The 20,354-nt window shown below is 40.5% G+C and overlaps 1 protein-coding gene across 3 annotated transcripts in view; it reads right to left on the bottom strand.

The window, feature by feature from the left end:
- CNTLN (centlein) overlaps positions 1-20,354 on the bottom strand; it is a 276,250-nt gene that overhangs the window by 133,252 nt on the left and 122,644 nt on the right. For all 3 annotated transcript variants that reach the window (XM_074953434.1, XM_074953436.1, XM_074953437.1), the window contains 2 exons: positions 14,383-14,556; positions 4,830-4,955 (listed from right to left, as the gene is read on the bottom strand). In XM_074953434.1, coding sequence (XP_074809535.1) covers positions 4,830-4,955; positions 14,383-14,556 — 300 coding nt within the window. The remainder of the gene's footprint in view (positions 1-4,829; positions 4,956-14,382; positions 14,557-20,354) is intronic.

Below are 20,354 nucleotides of genomic sequence, written 5' to 3'. Positions count from 1 at the left end.
AAGAGTGAACGTAATAATTTTCCTATGCAAGCAGACAAATGAATTTTGAGAATCTGATTATAAAATTCGTTACTAAAATCGAAATATATAATATCTACTGTTTCCTTCTTCCACTATCTTAGGCAGAAGAAAAGAGTTTGAATTGCTTTTTCCATTTGGAGAGCTGGATAGATATATACACCAGCAAACCATTTTAAGTGTTGACAAGGCCTAAGATATGGTTCTGGTGGCATCCTCAGGCAAACTTGCATCCTTATCTCCAAGCAATCAACATTTAGTCTAAAAAATGGTGATACTGTATCTCTAAGAGAGGGGAATGTCACTACCTTCCTCCGATATGTTCAGGAGGAAGAGTAAAGACTACGTTTCTTTAATGGTAACTTCTTTGTTGGATGGCTGCTCAGATGCTGGAATCTATTCCTACAAAGGTGTTCAAGTACAAGAGTCATGAGAGCGATACATGTACCCAGATAGAAAGCAATGTGCCATGCCCATAAGGGTAAAGGGTCTTGATCTGATCCTGGGAGAACCCGAAGATGAATTAAAAGGAAATTCTCTATACATTCCTAGTCTGACCTGGAGTACCAGGCAAGGATAAATGACTCCTGCATGTAAATAATGGCAATGTTAAGCACCTAACTGGCAATGTGCTCGACAAAAATCTCATTTCCATTGTAGGTGCATTCAAATGTTTGTATGTACACATAGCTTTGAAAAGCTGACTTTTTTTTTTTTTTGCAAAATGAACATCGATTATTATATTACACTTTTTAAATTTGGATTTTTCATCGGATTCTGCTATCATAAAGAATATAGGAACAACAACGTGGATTTAAACTGTAGCTAATGATAGCTCAGTGGTTTGAGCATTGGCCTACTAAACCCAGGGTTGTGAGTTCAATCCTTGATAGGGGCTACTTAGGGATCTTGCCAAAATTGGGGATTGGTCCTGCTTTGAGAAGGAGGTTGGACTAGATGACCTCCTGAGGTCCCTTCCAACCCTGATGTTCTATGATAATGAATTTAACATTTTAAAAATGGGTGATATTCAGTAATAAATAATTAATAAACAGGAAAAATGGATCAACACTAAAGTAACACGCCTAAGCAAAGGATGACTCTAAGACCTACTGCTTGTAGAGGGAGGAACAGAAAAGAGCAGCCGGGGGGTATGATTTGTTTTATAACTAATCAGAATGCTTCCTCTTTTCCCTTCCCCTAAACAGTCATAAGGGCATGAGAAAGCTAGTCTCTCACTTGCAGTGTTGAATCTAATGACATAGAAGGATGTTTTCCATGCCAATGGGCAGTGACAATGTAGACTATGGTGCCGGAGCAATCTATTTTGATGGAGCAGCACCAGACAGTTCCAGTGGAAGGCTCAGCCCCAGTAAATGATTGCCACAGGAAGATCAATCAGGGGCACATCACTGAGGATGGTCCTGAGGACAGGGCAGTAGCATGCATCTCAGGTCACTTTAAAAAAGAACTGGCACTGAGAGAGACATTGAGACTTCAAGAGGAGTATTTAGTATGGTCCAGTTGATGGCTTAAAGAAGCCAAGTGTGACTGCAGTCTTGACTGTCTGTTCTTCCTCATGCAAAGAATGAAGGAGCAGCAAACTGAGCACTGGGACACTACATAAGTTTCTCCCATGCACACGAAGCACCAAATGTGTTTGTCTCTCTCTGGAAAGATGGCTGAGCAGATTGCACCCCTTTTGCATCCTCTACAGGGTTCAGGACCAGACATAGCCTCAGGGTTGACATGAAGCAAGTGGCTACTTCAACTATACCATAACTAATTCTAACTAGCTAACAACAAGAAGATTGGCTAACTAGCTCGTGGACACAAGAGATTTTAGCTTTCTGCATCAGCAGTGAAGGAACTGAGGTGGTTGAGCACTCTCTTATATAGAGGGAACAGATGACATCATCCTAGCGCAAGAGCATTCCTGCATCTCCCAGCAGACATAGTTTTGTTATACACTTTCACAACTCAATGCAAAACACAGCAAATAGCATAAGTGGGAATTTACAAAACTCAGGAGACTTCTATTTAAGATCCTGGAACTCCAAATACCAATACTGCTGGGCCTGGGCCAGAACAACAAGCATGACTGCAGTTTTGCCTAATCATATTTTTATGACCACCAGTGTAACTGGTGAAAAAGAAAATAACAAACCTTCTCTCAGTCCAACAACAATGCATTTGTTATTGAGTTTCTGTTTATCCCTGCTCTGGAGATCTACCAGCAGATAGTATGATCTCCTGAACGGAGACTACTTGTACTGGTCCTATAGTATCTGACTTATAATCGTCTTCTACAACATTTTCTTTGCCAGCCACAGGGAGAGGAACAGAATGTGTTCACTGAGCCAAACACTAATCCCCTAAGGTCCCTGCCTTCTGACTGAGTATATGTCAGTGAATGTCTCCCTGCCTGTTGGTTTACACTCACTACTCACCCCCTTTTTCAGATCTTTATGAAATATATCAGAACTTGAGGCATGCTGCTGTTAGCCTTTTGCCATCATAAAAACTGACCATTTATTCCTACTCTTTGTTTTCAGTCTCTTCGCCAATTTCTGATCCAGGACAATTCTTTGCTTCTCAGTCCATCAGGTTCTTAGTTTCTTCAGCAGTGGCTTGCGGGATTCTCTCAGAGGCCTTTTAAATGTCCAGATGAATTTCAACTGGTTCTACCTTACCAAATATTTATATTGCCCAGTTCAAATAATTACAAAATATTAGCGAGGTGTGATTTCTCTTTGAAGAAACAGTGTTGGCTGGTTAGACCCAACTGTGACGGGTTCCCCATGGGGTGCCACCTGGAACTGGGGCACACAGAGCCTGCCTGACCCACCAGCCTGGGCTCCCTTTACATTGTTCTGCTGTGACAGGCCCTCAAGCCTCCTCCAGCACACATACAGGTAGGGACACACCCAGCTGCAGCTACACACAGATGCTGAAATCAGCTCAGCATGGGAAGGCTCAGCTAAGGCACCTCCCAGTTCCTAAGGCACTCCTCCCCCCAAGTGTAAACCCAACATTATATCATCTTTTGCTGCACAGAGAACTGTACAGCGTAAGCTCATAAAATTCGCCCCCTCCCTCAACGTGGAGAGGAATATACACAGCTTTCTGACCCAAGTTATGATTTCCACGCACTGGTTTTAGACAAAACAAAACAAGTTTATTAACTACAAAAGCTAGATTTTAAGTGATTATAAGGGATAGCAAACAGATCAAAGCAGATTATGTAGCAAATAAACAAAAACGCAATAGAAGCTTAATATACTAAAGAGATTGGATATGAGTAGCAAATTCTCACCCTAATTGTTGATTTAGGCAGTTTGCAGAGATTCTTGAGGGCAAGCTGCACTTGTTGCAGCTTGAAAAACTCAGGTATTCCTTTCACGGGCTAGAAATCCCTCTAGCCTGGGTTCAGCCCTTCTCCTCCAAGTCCAGTCTTTGTTCCTCAGGTGTTTCCAGTAGTCTCCTTTGGGTGGGGAGTCAGTGAAGAACCATGATGATGTCACTCCCCTGCCTTAAATAGCTTTTGTCTATGGCAGGAACCCTTTATCTCCTCTCTTGGTTCCTACGCTCAGTCAGTGGAAAAACACTGGTATTCCAAGATGGAGACCAGTACCAGGTGATTTGGTCACATGCCTCTGTAGGGACACAGCAGCCATGACTAGGAGGCTGTTTGTAGCGTCCTCAGGAAGGCTCCCCAGTAGGAGATTAGCATCTTCTAAGGCCTAATGTTTTTCCTAATGGCCCTTCCCAGCCAGGCATCTAGACTGATTGTTTTCTGCCTAGTGGGCGTTCCCCACGTGTAAACACATTTGTAATAGATGCACAGACAATATTCCTAACTTCAGATACCGAAATGATACATGCACACAAATAGGATAATCATATTGTGAATCATAACCTTTTCAATGATATCTTACATGACCCATCTTGCATAAAATACATCTTAGTTATGCCATAATTGTATCATAACAATATTACTATGAAGAATATGGGGGCACACTGCCACATCAACTATATCATGATCTTTTATACGTCTTATATTCCTAATTATCATTTCAACCAATTTACCAGGTACAGCTGTAAAGGCCTACAGGTCTGTAATTCCCTTAAATACACTTTTAAAATATAAGTACAATATTTGCTACCCTCTAGTCTCTGGTATAATAGCTGATTTTAATGAGAGTGTACATATTTTTATAACCGCATAACCACTTCATTCCTAAATTCTTTCAGACCTTTTGGTTGTATACTATCTGGACCAGGTGACTTATCTTTTTCCTCGATGAGTTTGTCTCAGCACCTCTTCTTATGATACCTGAATCTCTTATAGAACCTGACTTTTAACACCAGATAAAAGTAGGTGTCTCCCACAAATTCCTCCATGGTGAAGAGCTATGCAAAGAAATTACTTATTTAGCATCTCATCCATGTTCTTATCTGTCTTAATTGTTCCCTTTTTTATGTTCTGCTTCAACTTATTTCTAACACATTCTTCATGCTGCAACCTTCTAATCCTGAGCTATGAAAATCTGTCAAATCAATGTGAATTAGTGATGTAATATCTTCAATTTTAGAGTATTTGGGGCCTCAGAAATATCAACACAAGATTCACTTTAGGAAGTTAAAAATTTAAGCACAAGGATTAATGAAGAACACCACTTTATGCTAACACAGTTACAGTCTATATAACAATGTGTGCATTCTATACTTTTAAAATGTATGTTTATTTTTATATATCTACATCTACAAAAGCTTGTAGCTAAAGAGTTGGGGGTTATTTTAGTGTTCACCTTTAGCTGCAGTGTCTTCTCTAAGTTTTCAATCTTCTTTTCAGCTATTTTAAGCTTCCTTAGCTCCTCTGACTCTCTAAAAGAGCTCTTTGGGGACAGAGACCTTGAACGTTTCACAGGTGGTTCCTGGAGAATAAAACAAGGACATGGTTGAACTAGTTGGAACACTGGATTATGAAAGACATGCAAAATTAAAGAACAAGTAATTTTGAATACTAATAATGAATTATAAAAAAAATCCTGCATGGAATACCAGAGAAATAACAAGCAGAATTACCACAGCGCTACCACTAAAGGTTTCTCTGTGACTTGTTAATGAGAATATTCATTTACATTTACATTGTTTCTTTCAGAATAATGATGTCCCATTAGGGAAGACTAAAGGGTTATAGACTCAAAAATGCAAGAAACCTCATTACAAAGGAGGGGATAGAGGCTGGTCTAATTGCTCTATAAGGGTCCAAGGTTACACTTGATAGGACAACCAGAAACAAGAGGGAAAGGATTTTTTTCCCTTTGAAATAGTTTAACACACTGTGAAGTTGAAGGAACAATATGCTTGAGGAATATAAATACAACAGACAGTAGATCTTATACCATAATGACCATATGGTCATTAACTATAATGTGGCTAACAAGAGACAAGAATATGTGTTTATATTATGTACAGCTTCATATAGCAATCTGGAGAAAGAATATGTGAAAGTAACACTTAAGATGGGCAGCATTCTTGTTCTTACTATGTCATATGTCCTTATATAAAACAAATAAAGTCCTCTTCAGATTAGGAGTACTGATTTTCTGAATAACTTTGATTAAGGACAGTGAAACATTGAGCAGCAGCTTAATATCCATGAGGTAATCATTTTTAAACTCCATCACTATGAAATTGTCAGAATACAGGAACACCATTAGTGTTAGAGGTCAGTTTTTTTAGCTCTCTTCATTAAAATTTGACATGTACTTTTATTAATAATTATTATTAAATTATTAATTATTAAAAATTTTTAAACCACATGTAATCATATAACAACTTTGGACAAATAGTGGGGGGATGAGTCATTACAATTTTTATTTTTTATAATAACTAAATGATATATAACAAGAAGAGTTTGGATAACATTCTCAGTTACCATACAACAGATCAGAATACTCTTTATTAATTCTTATGTATGTAAATGTCAGTGTTTTATCTGTCATATCAGTAATTTTATCTTAGCAAACAATATATAAACAAAAGCATTTGTAATACTGTCAAAATAGATCAACAAACACTTTTCTGTGACCATGGAAAAGGGGAAACCACAGATACTGGCAATACGCTACCCCATAAGCTTATCTTCCCAAATCCTGTTATACAAATTAAGAGACTCTTTTCATTTTCCTTTGGCCATTGTCTTGCAGTGGTAAGTTTAAAAAAAACACATGTTGTAGTTTGTGATTTTTCCTATAAATATCCATACAATTTTAAAGAAAATAAAAACATCAGATTCTACATATTTATGGTTAATTTTAAGTATTTTAAAGTTCCTTGCATTTGAAAGATGCCTAAATAAAAGAAATCAAAAACAGGAGAGCAGAACATGTGAAAAATTACAACTTTATTTGCTTCTTATGGCAGAAAGAATTCCACTATTATTGTATTAATCTATATAAAGCATTTAGATTCAACATATTGAAATTCCTAATCTGAAATTGTCATAACTCAGGGACAAGATCCCATATACTCCATGTGTTTTCAGAAGTTCTTATGCAAGCTGGAAAACAAACTGGAGCTATAAGGAAGCTCATTGCATTAATGTTTAAAATACTTTTACAATGTGGTATATATTTAGTATGGTTACATGTTACCTAGGAGGAGGATAGATTTCTATGAAAAAGCAAGATCATTGGTCAATACTTTTTTTATATGAAATTTTGGTCAGTATTTTCAAAAGTGACTAATTATTTTGTCTGCCTCACTCAATAAAGTGCTCAGTCTGAGACGCATTAAAGGGTCGAACATTTAAGATTTTGCAAAATCAGGCTCCTTTAAGGTTTCTGAAGTTAGGCACTCAAAAACTGAAAACACTCACTTTTGAAAATCTTGGCCTTTGTGTTTATAGTCAATATACTAATCAAATTTCACACATACCAAACGCAAATCCATGTCTACCATCGTATCTAGTTACTACATACCTATATTTAGTGGTCTTACTAAGAACTTAAAATGTTATAAGTGTTCCAGGACACCTTATTTTTCATGAGCAGCGAGTTAACTTCTTTCTTAAACTTCATATGTGTACAGAAGGCTGAGAAAAAATCTGATTGCCCAGAAGCTTGGGACTAGAAGTCAAAGGGGAAGGTTACTTACGTTATAGACGTGTGGTTCTTATGGGTATTCATTGTGGGGGGGCATGAGCTTTGTGTGCCCAGGTCTGCAAATTCTTCAATAGCAGTGTCCATTGGTCCACGTACCTGCGTCTCCTCATGTTCCCAACCGAGGGCTTGTGGAGCATCATGGACTGACTGCCCCTCCAGTTCCTACTCTACTGTGAATCCAAAGAGGACCCGAGCAGAAGGGAAGGAGAGCGGGTCATGAATACCCATATGGACCATACATCTCCAAGAACTCCAGTTGCTATAAGCTTCCACTCTTCAGGTGCTAGTTCCTCTCTGTATTCACTGTGGGTAATGCTCAAGATGTGCTCATTGAGGAGGAGGGTGCACGGAGGTGTGTTGTACCATAGACTGAAGGATTGCTGAACCTAAAGAAGCATCTCCAACTGAAGATTGAATAACGTCTGGTAAAGGTGTGAATGCAGCCCAAAGTTGGAGATCTACAGATCTCTGAGATGGGAGCTCCTTGCAGGGAAGCCACTGAGGCCACATGGGCTCTAGTTGATTGGGCCCTAACAGTCTGAGGAGGAGCGGTTTTGTTTAAGATGGTAAAAAAGAGGCTGCAGATAGAAATCCACTTAGAGCATCTTTTGAAAAAGACAGCTTCTCTCTTCAATTTCAGTGATAGTGGCAAATAATCTTGGAGCCTTCAAAAAGGGTCTTGTTCTATGTAAGTAGAAGCAATATATCAGGAACTTCCTGTTCTGCTGGGTTTCAAAAAGGTATCTTGATGGGATATCCCACTGATGGAAGATGTAGTGCCCTTCTGACAGGTGGAACTCCCACTTGTGATCCCTCGGCAAATGTCTGCTGAGGCCGTCCGCCAGGGAATACATTGAGAATCCTCTCGTGAGGGGATCCCTGAAAAGGGACAGGGAGAGTGTTGTGTGGGGGAGGGGAGGGAGAGACAGGAACTCTCAAGTGTGGTCAGTCAATACGATGTCCAAGACCCATTTGTCCAGAGTTATACGGTGCCACATTGGGAGAAAACAAGCCACCAAAGGGAATGGAGGTAACAGGTGGTATGAAGGCTAGTTGATGGCTCTCAGGCATCCTGTCAAAACGTTATTTTGGCAAGTGGCTGGGACTGAAGAGAGGAGTAGGATAGTGCTGCGTGCCTGTCATGCTGGACCCTCTATTGTTTTCTGGGGGACGGGTAGGTCTTTTGGTGGAAAGAGAGAGGCTGTGGGCGGTATCTAGAAGGAGGAGGTCTGAAACGTTTTCTGTGGGAGTATGGATCTCTAAGGAGAAGACGGTAGTACAAGAGTAGTTGATGGGTGGGGGTGCGTGTGAAATGACATCTATTTTTTCACTAAAAAGATTGTTACCCTCAAAGGGAAGGTCCTCTACTGTTGCCTGAACCTCCTTGGGGAACCACAATGCCTGCAACCATGAGGCCTGTCTCATGACTCTGAGGTAGCCATGGAGTGTGACACTGTCTGATCGAGTGACACTTGGAGGGAAAATATTGCTACGTCATATTTAGTGCAAAGGCATCCACATGATTTTGGAAGCCCTGTCAGGGCTGAAAACCACTTTGCTGGGTTGCCAGAGGGACCACTGGTTCCAAGTAATTTTCTTCTTACGAGTAAGAGTCATCAGACTCTAGCGGTGGAGCCACAAGACCTGACTCCGATTGACCAGGGACAGGAACTGGAGAATAATGCACCGGCGGTGTCAGGCCTTGCACCTCACAGCTGGAGCTTGGGAGCAGTGAATGTTGAGTTGACAGTGTCATGAAATCTCTCAGCAGGATCGGATCTGAGAGGACTGTATAAATTGCCAGATCCTCAACAAAAATGTATCAAAGTCTTGCTGGAGGAGAGCTGGCTGATGTGTTAGGTATGGCCAGCATCACCTTGGGACCAGATTGGTACTGCCAGTGCAGAAGGAGAATGGTCTCTTCTGCCTCTGTGTAGTGCTGGAACTGGTCCTGCCCTTTCAGTGTGCAGTTTTGCAGCACTGGTAGGAATGTTATTACCAACACCTGCCTTTTTCTGTGAGTTCTGGATGCACCCATTTGGGGACATGGAGTCTCAGGCGGTGTGGGATGAAATAGGGAGGGAGACCTCTTTTTAGAGGATTTGTGGGGTGATTTATCCCTCTTCTTGCAAGAATGTTTACCCTTGCCTTCACTGTGTCTCCATTTTCAGTCTTTGGGCTCGTAGGAGGACACTGAACTGGCTGATCCTGAAGCCAGAGAGATGCTACCAAGAGGTTCAGGTTGGGTAGAAGGGGATCAGGAAGGCCCAGGGTCTGAATAGGCCTCACTGAGAACTCCATGAGGTGTCTCTGAAGTCTGAACTCTTGAAGGTCCCTGGTACACAGTGGAAAAGCATGACAGAGGTCACATCTCAAGGCGATGTGGGAATACAGGCAGCTCTTGTACGGATCACTCATCAAGAATACCAAGAGGCAAGTGAGGCAGAGTTTGAAGCCTGGAACCTTGGGCATAACAGATGCCCCAAAAAGTGAGGGAGTGGAACAGGGGAAAAGCCCTCTCATCCCCAAACTAACTAAACTAAACAGTACAAAAACTAACTACTAAAACCTAAAACAACGTACAGGATTAAAGATAAAGCAGGAACACTGGCAGTGAAGAGACACATAAGGGTTCTGCGTTTGACCACAATTAGCAGAAAGAAATGAGACATGGTCGGTCTGTGCCACCCCTTATGCCCTCAGTTGGAAGCATGAGGAAATGCAGGTGCTGACCAACGGACACTTCTGTTGAAGAATTTCCAGTCCAGGGTGCATGGAGCACACATGCTCCCACAGTGAATACCATAGGGACCAGCACTCAAAAAAGAATATCATGTTTCCTGTCCACAGACAAGGAGAACAAGGGAGGCTGGAGGTGGCCTGACTGATATCAGGCACAGCAGCACTGAGCTACCAGTCAGGAGGAAGGGTGGAAAGAAGGTGAGACAGGACCAGAGAAGACCATACTCCCTTGATGGCTAGATGGCAGAGGAGTCAGGAAACTTTTTTCTGTTGCAACACAGGGTCACAGTATAGAAAAGGTAGAGAACTATCCCCGTTGATGACAGTGACACAAATAATGCCTAATGAGAAGTAGTGGAACTAGTAAGAACCGACTACTGAATATACTTCAGTTTGAATATATTGTTGTCTGTTAAGTAATCTGATCAGAGATCTGTGGAGAGAACAGACTGGGTCTGGGCTTTTCAGCTGCAGTCAGGTAATTCAAAGGCAGTCTTTGCCAGAAAACCGAAGTTTAATTTTCTAGCCAAGTTAAAGTAGGCTGTGTAGTAAAAGATGCTGCAATGTGATTGCCTGGGGCTGCTGCAAAACTCAATTTGATTTCAAGGGGAGATGGCTTCTGTAATACCTTGCCTCACAACTGCAAACTTAGTTGCTTCTGCTGCCAGGTTTAGGCACTTTAATTTGCAAATCAATCCTCAAATTACACAGTATTTTAAACACATTTACATCAAAACTATATACACAGATTTGGTTGCTTTAAACATTTAAAAAAACCCTATTTGGAACAAAAAAAAATTAGTCTGTTTTTTTTGTGGGGGAGAGGGGAAGATAGATCAGCCTGAATGAAGAGAGAGCAATGCTGAAAGCTTTCACGGAAGTAGTCTTAAAGAACAACCACAGAAAAATATGCTAAGTAATGTGAGAAACAGACATAATTTCACTTTCCACTATTAATGGAAAGATAAATATCTATGGGTTTTATGACAGAAAGATGAAAGATTTTGTGTAACTTGTAGAAAATATGGGAAGTTTTTTTTTATATGGATAGTCTTCTAACTGGGTGAGCAACTTTAAGAACTGATTCTCTATACATGAGACCTCTCTGCAAATCACATGAAATACATGCAGCACAAAGTGCCACTTTTTCCACAAGAATCTTGTACGACAAGTTTGCTCCATAAATCGTAACATGGGAAAAACCAAAACTTTACCAAGTTTTTTAACAATGAATGGAACTATTAAAGGTCTTAAAGTTAAGCACATACTTTGCTGGATCAAGGTGCTTTGGTGAATTGGGCCTAAATCTCATTAGATGAAGGTAACTTGGCCTTCTGGCTGATGCCTTGGGCAACTGTGAGCTAATTCTGATACATCCATCAGAATGGGTTGCCACTAAGGTCAGAGCACTAAAGATATAATTTGATGTCACCTATTGGGAACATTGCAAAAACTGAGTCAGGGGCTCATGTAGGCCAAGTTAGGGGTGTTTGTAAGGAGAGCAAGGAAGGTATATTTGTGGGCATATTGTATTTCATGGTGAATTTTATAACCATTGTGACTGAATTCTCACTTACTTTTCAAGAAGAGGAATGAGGATTTCTTATTGCTTACTGCTTTGTAAAAGCTAGCAAGGGGCTGTACTGGAAAGTATAGCAATGAAAGACAATCTTGGTCTGCATGTCCAAATCCATATCACAGGGATGAAAAGACAAATGACAGAGAATATGCAAATTTAACAAGGCTTTTAACCATTACGTCCCTTGTCTTTCAGAAAACATAGCTTTTTGTTGAAATACTGTTCTCACTGTCCTATAGTGCTGAAAGATGTATTATGTGAATGTCTACAGTTGACATCATCAAAACAAGCTTATACATACATTCAGACACACCAAAGTCTCACACACTAAAAACAAAAATTAGAAGCTCTGCATAGCAGTCCAAAAGAGAAGAACAAGAAGAATGCAGAGAAATTATTTTGTTCAATCACTTGATTTTAATATACCGGAAAGAGACAACATCCCCAAAATTGGGACAATCATATTTTGGACAAACAAATTTAAAATTTTAGCTTCCTGTGAACAAGTGATCTGAAAATAAGTATTTTCCAAGCATAATGTACAGTATGGAATACTGAGGAAGAGCTGACCACTGAAGGTCCTGTAACTTAGCGTATGTCTACACTACGAAATTAGGTCGAATTTATAGAAGTCGTTTTTTTAGAAATCGGTTTTATATATTCGAGTGTGTGTCCCCACAGGAAATGCTCTAAGTGCAGTAACTCGGCGGAGTGCTTCCACAGTACCGAGGCTAGAGTCGACTTCCGGAGTGTTGCACTGTGGGTAGCTATCCCACCATTCCCGCAGTCTCCACTGCCCATTGGAATTCTGGGTTGAGATCCCAATGCCTGATGGGGCTAAAACATTGTCGCGGGTGGTTCTGGGTACATATCGTCAGGCCCCCGTTCCCTCCCCCCTCCGTGAAAGCAAGGGCAGACAATCGTTTCGAGCCTTTTTTCCTGAGTTACCTGTGCAGACGCCATACCACGGCAAGCATGGATGTCACCGTATGTCTCTTGGGTGCTGGCAGATGCGGTACTGCGTTGCTACACAGCAGCAGCAACCCATTGCGTTGTGGCAGCAGATGGTGCAATAGGACTGGTAGCCGTCATCGTCATGTCCGAGGTGCTCCTGGTCACCTGTGTGAGGTCGATGAGGAGTGCCTGGGCAGACATGGGCGCAGGGACTAAATTTGGAGTGACTTGATCAGGTCATTCTCTTTAGTCCTGCAGTCAGTCCTATTGAACCATCTTATGGTGAGCAGGCAGGTGATACGGATTGCTAGCAGTCCTATTGCATCATCTTCTGCTGGGCAGGCAAGAGATGAGGATGGCTAGCAGTCCTATTGTACCATCTTCTGCCGAGCAGCCATGAGATGTGGATGGCATGCAGTCCTTCTGCACCGTCTGCTGCCAGTCAAAGATGTAAAAGATAGATGGAGTGGATCAAAACAAGAAATAGACCAGATTTGTTTTGTACTCATTTGCAAACCCCCCCTGCCCCCCCGTCTAGGGGACTCATTCCTCTAGGTCACACTGCAGTCACTCACAGAGAAGGTGCAGCGAGGTAAATCTAGCCATGTATCAATCAGAGGCCAGACTAACCTCTTTGTTCCAATAAGAACAATAACTTAGGTGCACCATTTCTTATTGGAACCCTCCGTGAAGTTCTGCCTGAAATACTCCTTGATGTAAAGCCATCCCCTTTGTTGATTTTAACTCCCTGTAAGCCAACCCTGTAAGCCGTGTCCTCAGTCGCCCCTCCCTGCGTCAGAGCAACGGCAAACAATCGTGCATCTGAGTTGAGAGTGCTGTCCAGAGCAGTCACAATGGAGCACTCTGGGATAGCTCCCAGAGGCCAATACCATCGAATTGTGTCCACAGTACCCCAAATTCGACCCGGCAAGGCCGATTTAAGCGCTAATCCACTTGTCAGGGGTGGAGTAAGGAAATCGATTTTAAGAGCCCTTTAAGTCGAAATAAAGGGCTTCATCGCGTGGACGGGTGCAGGTTTACATCGATTTAACGCTGCTAAATTCGACCTAAAGTCCTCGTGTAGACCAGGGCATAGAATACTAGCTACTTGGTAGTCTTCACAATGGAACATCTTTGAGAAAGCAGAATGCCACCCCACTTTATTACTGACTGAATTGTAAGCTAGACAGGGGGGTTTCTGTGAGTTCCCATGTGACATAAATGCCTTTCACCCCGTGTGCTCTATAAAACCTCAAGAACAAAATCTTAGAAAAGGAAGTTGCTGACCAGTTTACATTAATACCATAAATGAATATTCAACCATTAGAATTATTTTAATATCTATTTTATTAATAAGTAATAATGACTTTAAATAGAAGAAGGAACATAATTATAAATAAAACAACAAATGATCTGGAAAGATGCAATCTAGTACTTTACAAAATAAAAGCTATCTGGACTATAAACTGAAGGAGTTCTAGTTTTAGTACTTTGTACAAAATAAAACCACTTCATATTTAAAAATTCAGAGGCATCATTTTGCTTTATTTACAAACTTTTATAAAATAAAAATTCTTGTTACTTATATTTCCATAGAAAGGAAAAAAGGGTATCCTAGCAAACAGAATGAAATACTTAATATTCATTTTAAGAAACCTTGCAAAGAATTTGGCCATTAAATAATTTAATTATATTAAGAATCCTTTATTCTGTGTTAATAAGGTAAAAATTTCTACTCCCTGAAGTTATTTTAGCAAGTCTTTGGCAGATAATACAAACACCCTTCAAACAAGCTTCCAGAATTATAAGCAGCATGGACAGTTATTAAAACAGTTGTTATCTGGATCCCTGAGCAAAAATGTTTGGCTTTGCCAGCCTCATTTTGACATAACAATACAAGACAATAAACTAACCTACCTTGTGCTTTCTTCCAGACTTTATGTTTTTGCTTTCAAGGATGTCTGTGCTGCAAAAGCTATGCTCTGCTAGGTTAAGATTTGCTGTTTTCAATTTTTCCTGCAAAAACTGTATTTCAAATTTCTGTGATGCTATAAGACACTCTAGCTCATTTAAAGAAGGTTGTTGAAATTCCTAGAAAATAATAGCACATGTTTAATTAGTAACATTAAAAACCATAGAATTGTAATAAGAAAATTTAGACAAAGCTACCTTCAGAAACAAGATCATCTACATCACATGAATCTGTGCAAGCTGTAAAAGCTTCCCTCCTTGGAATCCAAGGTGTAGTGATCTATCAAAAACAACTCCTTAAGATCCAAGTAAATGTATTTTCACAACATCACACTTTTTTTAAAATCAGGAGAAAACATTAAACAATTCGTTTATAAGATTTACAATGTCTGTCTCCATACAAACATTAAAGCAAGTTGGTGAAAAACAACTACTGCAGTCATTTTAACTCCTACATGAAAAAAGTCAGGATTTCTTGACAAAAAGCTTTAACTCCAAAATTCATTAGTGCTAAAAATTAAGATCCCAAGCCTCTTGGTATCAATAATTACAAAACTAGATGATGAACAGCAGAGGCAATGTTACTCTCAGTACTACTTTTGTAATTATTTTAGAGTGCCCAAAAGTGTAGCAGATGCCTCGCAAAAATACGTAAAGACACAGCCCCGACCTGTGGAACTTGTAATGTAAATTCAGGCCATACAAATAATGAGGGTCAAATTTAAAAAAAAAGATGGAAGAGAAGAAATACAAAAGAGAAGAGGAAGAGAAGGTTAATGACACTGGATCAAACTGTTACTCAGTAATTCATGTACACATTTTCATGGTGCCACTGGATTAGTTTTTTCAAAATTTTTAATTTATTAACTCATTTTATAAAGATTCCTTGGCATAATATAATAAGGCCAAATTCTTCTCACCCTGGGCCTGATTCAAAATCCATTGAAATCACTAGAAAGATTTACATGGACTTCAGTCACCTTTACATCAGGCTTCTGACGTACAAAAGTACCATCATTTACTTTAAGGGGACTACTCATTTCCATAAGGAAAGGAAGTAGCTAGAATACCTATTAACACTTATTGTTTCGTCATCCAAATATACACATCAGATGATCTGGCCAAAAAAAATCCAAAAAACCAAAACTGTGCTGCAAGAAACCATTTCTTTAAGTTTGCTGGACAGTTTCCACATTCAAGCATATCGTCAGACACATAGCAAAGTCTGAACAAAAGGGCTTTGCTCACAAGTGAATACACTAAAAATGCAGCAGAATTAAAGAATAGGATAGTGGACATAGACACATGATTCCTTGCAATGCAACTTTTTGCCCATAAGCACTATGAATTCATAGTTCCTGCAAGTAAACATAAAACCAAAAATATCAAGCACTAATTTTGTTAACACAATAAATAAGGTCACTCCTCAGCCAGACACAGAGCAGAAGAGTGGGAGACTCTTCAGCGTGAGGGAACAAAAATGGTCAACACTCTTATTGGCACAGTTTGTTTAACAATCTCTATTGCACTCTATAAGCTATTTGAGACTGTCTGTGGTTGCAGATAGATGAACACTTCCTCTCCCCCATTTCTGATCCCTAGGGACACTAGAAGGCAAGCCTACAACGACTGGGAGATCATAAACAAAAAAATGAAAAAGCGAGGAGAAAGTGACAGGACTGGTATTTGGTTTGCCAATCACAGAAAGGAGGATTTCTATGAAGGTAGGATTCTTCACTTTACAATTAGACAGAGCTTCTACACTACACACAGGTGAAAATAACCCAGAAGAGAAGAGTAAAGCCAAGGAATAAAGGGTCTTTGCTGTTTTTCATTTAAGTAATATACTTTAGGATGTTAGATTTTATGGAGCTTTTCAATCAAGTTTGCGTATATACAATTATCAAAAAAGGTTCAATACAAAATAACGTCCTCTTTTTCATTCTAATAAACATGCACTCGCGCCCATGCCCATAGATATTAGATTGAATAAAAGTTGTTTGCTTTTAAATTTTGCACTACATGTAAATGATACATCCATTAGATATAAAACAGTTTCTTGCCAGCTTGCGAAAAGGGAGTGGACTCTCCAAACTCAAGGTATGTCTACATTTACCAGCTGTGTGCAGAGTACAGAAACTGCACACCCAGCTAGCGCAGTTATGAATAGCAGTGTAGATGGTAGGACACGGCTTAGGCGAGTAAGTGCCCTATATGACTAAAGCCCCAGGGCAAAGAATCTATGCAGCTTTCTACATGTCCAAGCAGTGCTTACCACATCTGCAGTGTAGTGCCCTCTGCCTCCCCACTGCTGGAGCATTTCTATGCTGCAGTGAAAGTCATGATGGGGCTTAAGCAGTCAGACCTAGTGGTCAGAGCAGGAGTCAAAATCAGGAACCTGAGCCAAGAATCAGAGTTGTGAGTCGGGCAAAGTGTCAGAGCTGGAATCAGGAGAAAGGATCAGGAATCAGGCAGGAACACATCAGAAAGCAAAGCTCATGAGTCAAGTGAGAATGCAAGGTCCAAAGAAGCAGCCAGTCAATAATTCATCCAGTTGCACAGACAAATCCCTGTGCTTCCTTCTAGCTTCAATAGCACAGCCAGACCAATCGGAGGGGTCAGGCGCTCTGCCAGTCAGGACTCTCCTGGGCAGTGACTCTGGTGGGGCTCGGGTTCCATTAGCCACTCAACCCAGTAATTAATTAGAAGCTGATGGATGGCAGCTGGAACATGAAGGGTGCTTGGGTTCACATGGAACTGGGATCAAGATCCATGGATCCTCACAGGGAAAGGCTCCAGCAGTAGGGAAAGGCTCCAGCAGCTCCCCCTGGCAGAGCCTTTTCTTGCCACAGTGAAAGGCTCCAGCAGTGGGGAGCTGCCGGAATCTTTTACTGCATATGTAGCTACACATACTGCAGTGGCAAGTGTGGACACAGCCTGCCTTTCACCGCACTGTGCAGCTACACATGTACTCTACACACAACGGTGTAAGTGTACACATAGGCTCAGTTATGACTATTTTAATTCAGGGCTATATTTTATTATTTCCATGAAATATAACTTTTTCAAAAAACCCTCCAAGACATTTATACTGAACTTGCACCAGTAGGATTACAGTACCCAAATAAACTTAAGTCCTCCTGTATGGTATAATTATTGGCTGGCTACTGTATTTCTGCTGTCAAATTTCCCCAGTCACCAATGAGATATGCATAACTGTTATGAAATGAAAATATACTTAAGAACCAGTAAATGGTTCCCTACCCTGAAGTCAATGACAAAACTCTCACTGACTTCAGTGAGCCCAGGATTTCACTCAATGAATTTTTCTTCTGTTTATCTCTCTTTTTCTCTAACTGTAAGAGTTGTGCAAAAATGAACATGCAGGGGTACTCATTGGAAATAATTCTACTAAATGCATATTTTCTTGTTATCTCCTTTGTACACACACACACACAAATATACATATTTCTCTGGCTTTTTATTTTATCAGAAACTTTTGAAGGGTCTGTGTTCTTAAAGTTATGCAGTAGATTACCATTACCTGTGTAGAATTTACTGTATATTTCATAGGTATGAAGTCTTCAGAACCTATTGTATATTTTATAGGTATTGCTCTTTCTGTGGTTTCAGGAACTCTGAGAACTCACACCTTATTCTGAAGATATTTATTTTCAAGACTGAGATTCTCTCTAATGAATGTAGTATTTTTTTTAAGACATTGTGTGTTACCTTCCAGTATTTTAACCTTTTCTTTACCACCTGATATACACTTTTCTATGTTTACCAGTCTGGTAACAGTTTTTTACTTGAGTTCAAAAGGACTTCTGAATTTCATGAGTTTTTAGATTTAAAATTAGACACTTTCCAAGCTATACAAATTTAATCAAAGCTATCTCAAAGTTCAGCTGTATTCAGATTTGGGGATATGGCTCAGGTGCATATCCATTTCACATTGCATTAATGTAATTTTGTGTACTAAATTTCCTTGGCCAGGAGAAAAAAAATAGTGAAAAACCAAATCTGAAGTGAAGGGGTTTACTTTTGTGCTAGCCAGGCTTTTCTTCTAACAGAAAATAACCAACTAAAGAAATACTATTCCAGGATTTGTAGATCTTGAAAGAGAGAGTGAAATTGTCAGACCCATAGTGAGGAGTGGTCACTGCCCTTTTTCAGCAGTAGCAAACCTCTTTAGTTGTTAAGCTTTTCATCTGCACTCTTGTTTGGGTGCTGCAATACAAATGAAAAATAATAATGGAAATGTTAAAATTAAACTGACAGAAATTGCAGATTATTCACTGCATCCTGACATTAAAAAATGGACATGACCTTAAGCAGGAGTGGTGCTGCAGTTCAGGACTTAGGAAAGTAATCAAATCCTGCACCCACACAGTCCAATCCAGAATGTGTACTAAGGAGACCTGCAAAGACTGCAAAGAAAAAAAGCCTTACGACGTACTAAGGAGCAGCAGTGGAGCTCCTCTACAACTGCTAATGCAGAATCCGTGCTGTAGCAAACCTATTTCCCACGAGCTGGAATTCTAAGTCTCCACAAGGATGAGAGAGAATTGTCAGTAGCTCCATAAAATTTCAATTCCTTCAAGTTTGTCCCCAAATCCTAAGGCTGCATTCGAAGTCCCTGTACAGTTATAGTCCTACACAGCTGCACACACACACAGATTGAGTACACATTAAAAGCAGGCTCTCAGAACTGCCAAAGGTCAAGCATCTGACCTTGGGCATTTAGCAATCCTGCCACACCTCCCCACAGCCCTGCTGGAATGTAATGTACCCATCAGGGCAGCAGGATTTTCTTGTAGTTTTTCCACCAGTCACCAGGGACCACAATGATGGAAGAATAGGAGGCAGCCAAGCTGACTCTCCCACTTCTCCTCTTGCTGGATGGATCCAAGTGAGCATGGAGTAGCTGGGATCAAAAAGGTGACCGCTGTGGCCCTGTATCCCAGAGGCAAGTGACATAAGGTGTCAAAGACTGGCACAGACTAGGAGTAAGACAGGGACAAAAAGAATGGTCAGAGAGTGAGAGCAGGACATGTGCCCGGGGGGAGGGGAGGGGGGGCTGGCAGACAATATGGGGACAAGGGCTGAAAGATGGATGCAGAGAAGGACAGAGGCTAAAGTGGGTTGGGGCAAAGGTGCGGATATTGATCCAGGATTTTCAAACCCCACCTGCAGGTTGACTTGCCCAAAATCCCCATCTCCCCCTTGCCCAGATACTGTCCCTCTCACTTCAGTCTGCCCTAGCTCCCACTTCTCCTCTTCCCCCTCATTTTCTCAAGCCCACCTCACTGTTACCTTGGCTCCCCAAGCTGCCCCTAGCTCTTCCAGCCCTCACCCACTCCTGAGAGATTTAGGAAGATAGGGTGGTACCTGCTCATACTGTGTGGAGCATGGGTGGGAGAACATCCTGAGGAGGAAATAGTGATTCGCTCTGAGCAGCAATAAATGTTAGGTACACAATGCACCACAAAGCCCACATTCAGTAAATCTGTAAGTTAATTTTGCTGTCAGTCACCAACGATGAGATCTTTTGTTTAGTAAAGATCAATTAAAATCATATGCTCTTGTACTGCAATACAACCATAATTCATTTATGTTATGTTCACATACTAACATGCAGCATGTATAAATTGTAATTCATTGCAAAAGGCTGTTTAAATTTTAAAGAAATAAAGTGAAGAAACTTCTTATTTATACAAACCAGATTTTATCTCATTTCTCACATGCATGTCAAATTCAGACTCTCTCTGTCAATACAGCTGAATACAACTGAAGCTCAGAGCACAGATCTATTTATTATATCCAGTATACTGTATAACTACAAAAGAATTAGGGACATGTTGTAGCTGGCCCTGTATAGGTGCACTAAATGGGATGGGAAGAGTACAAGGAACCTT

The sequence above is a fragment of the Natator depressus genome, chromosome 5 (genome assembly GCF_965152275.1).
Source record: "Natator depressus isolate rNatDep1 chromosome 5, rNatDep2.hap1, whole genome shotgun sequence".
NCBI lineage: Eukaryota > Metazoa > Chordata > Testudines > Cheloniidae > Natator > Natator depressus.
Note: the sequence above shows the minus strand (reverse complement) of the source record. Positions and strands in the feature narration are given on the sequence as shown.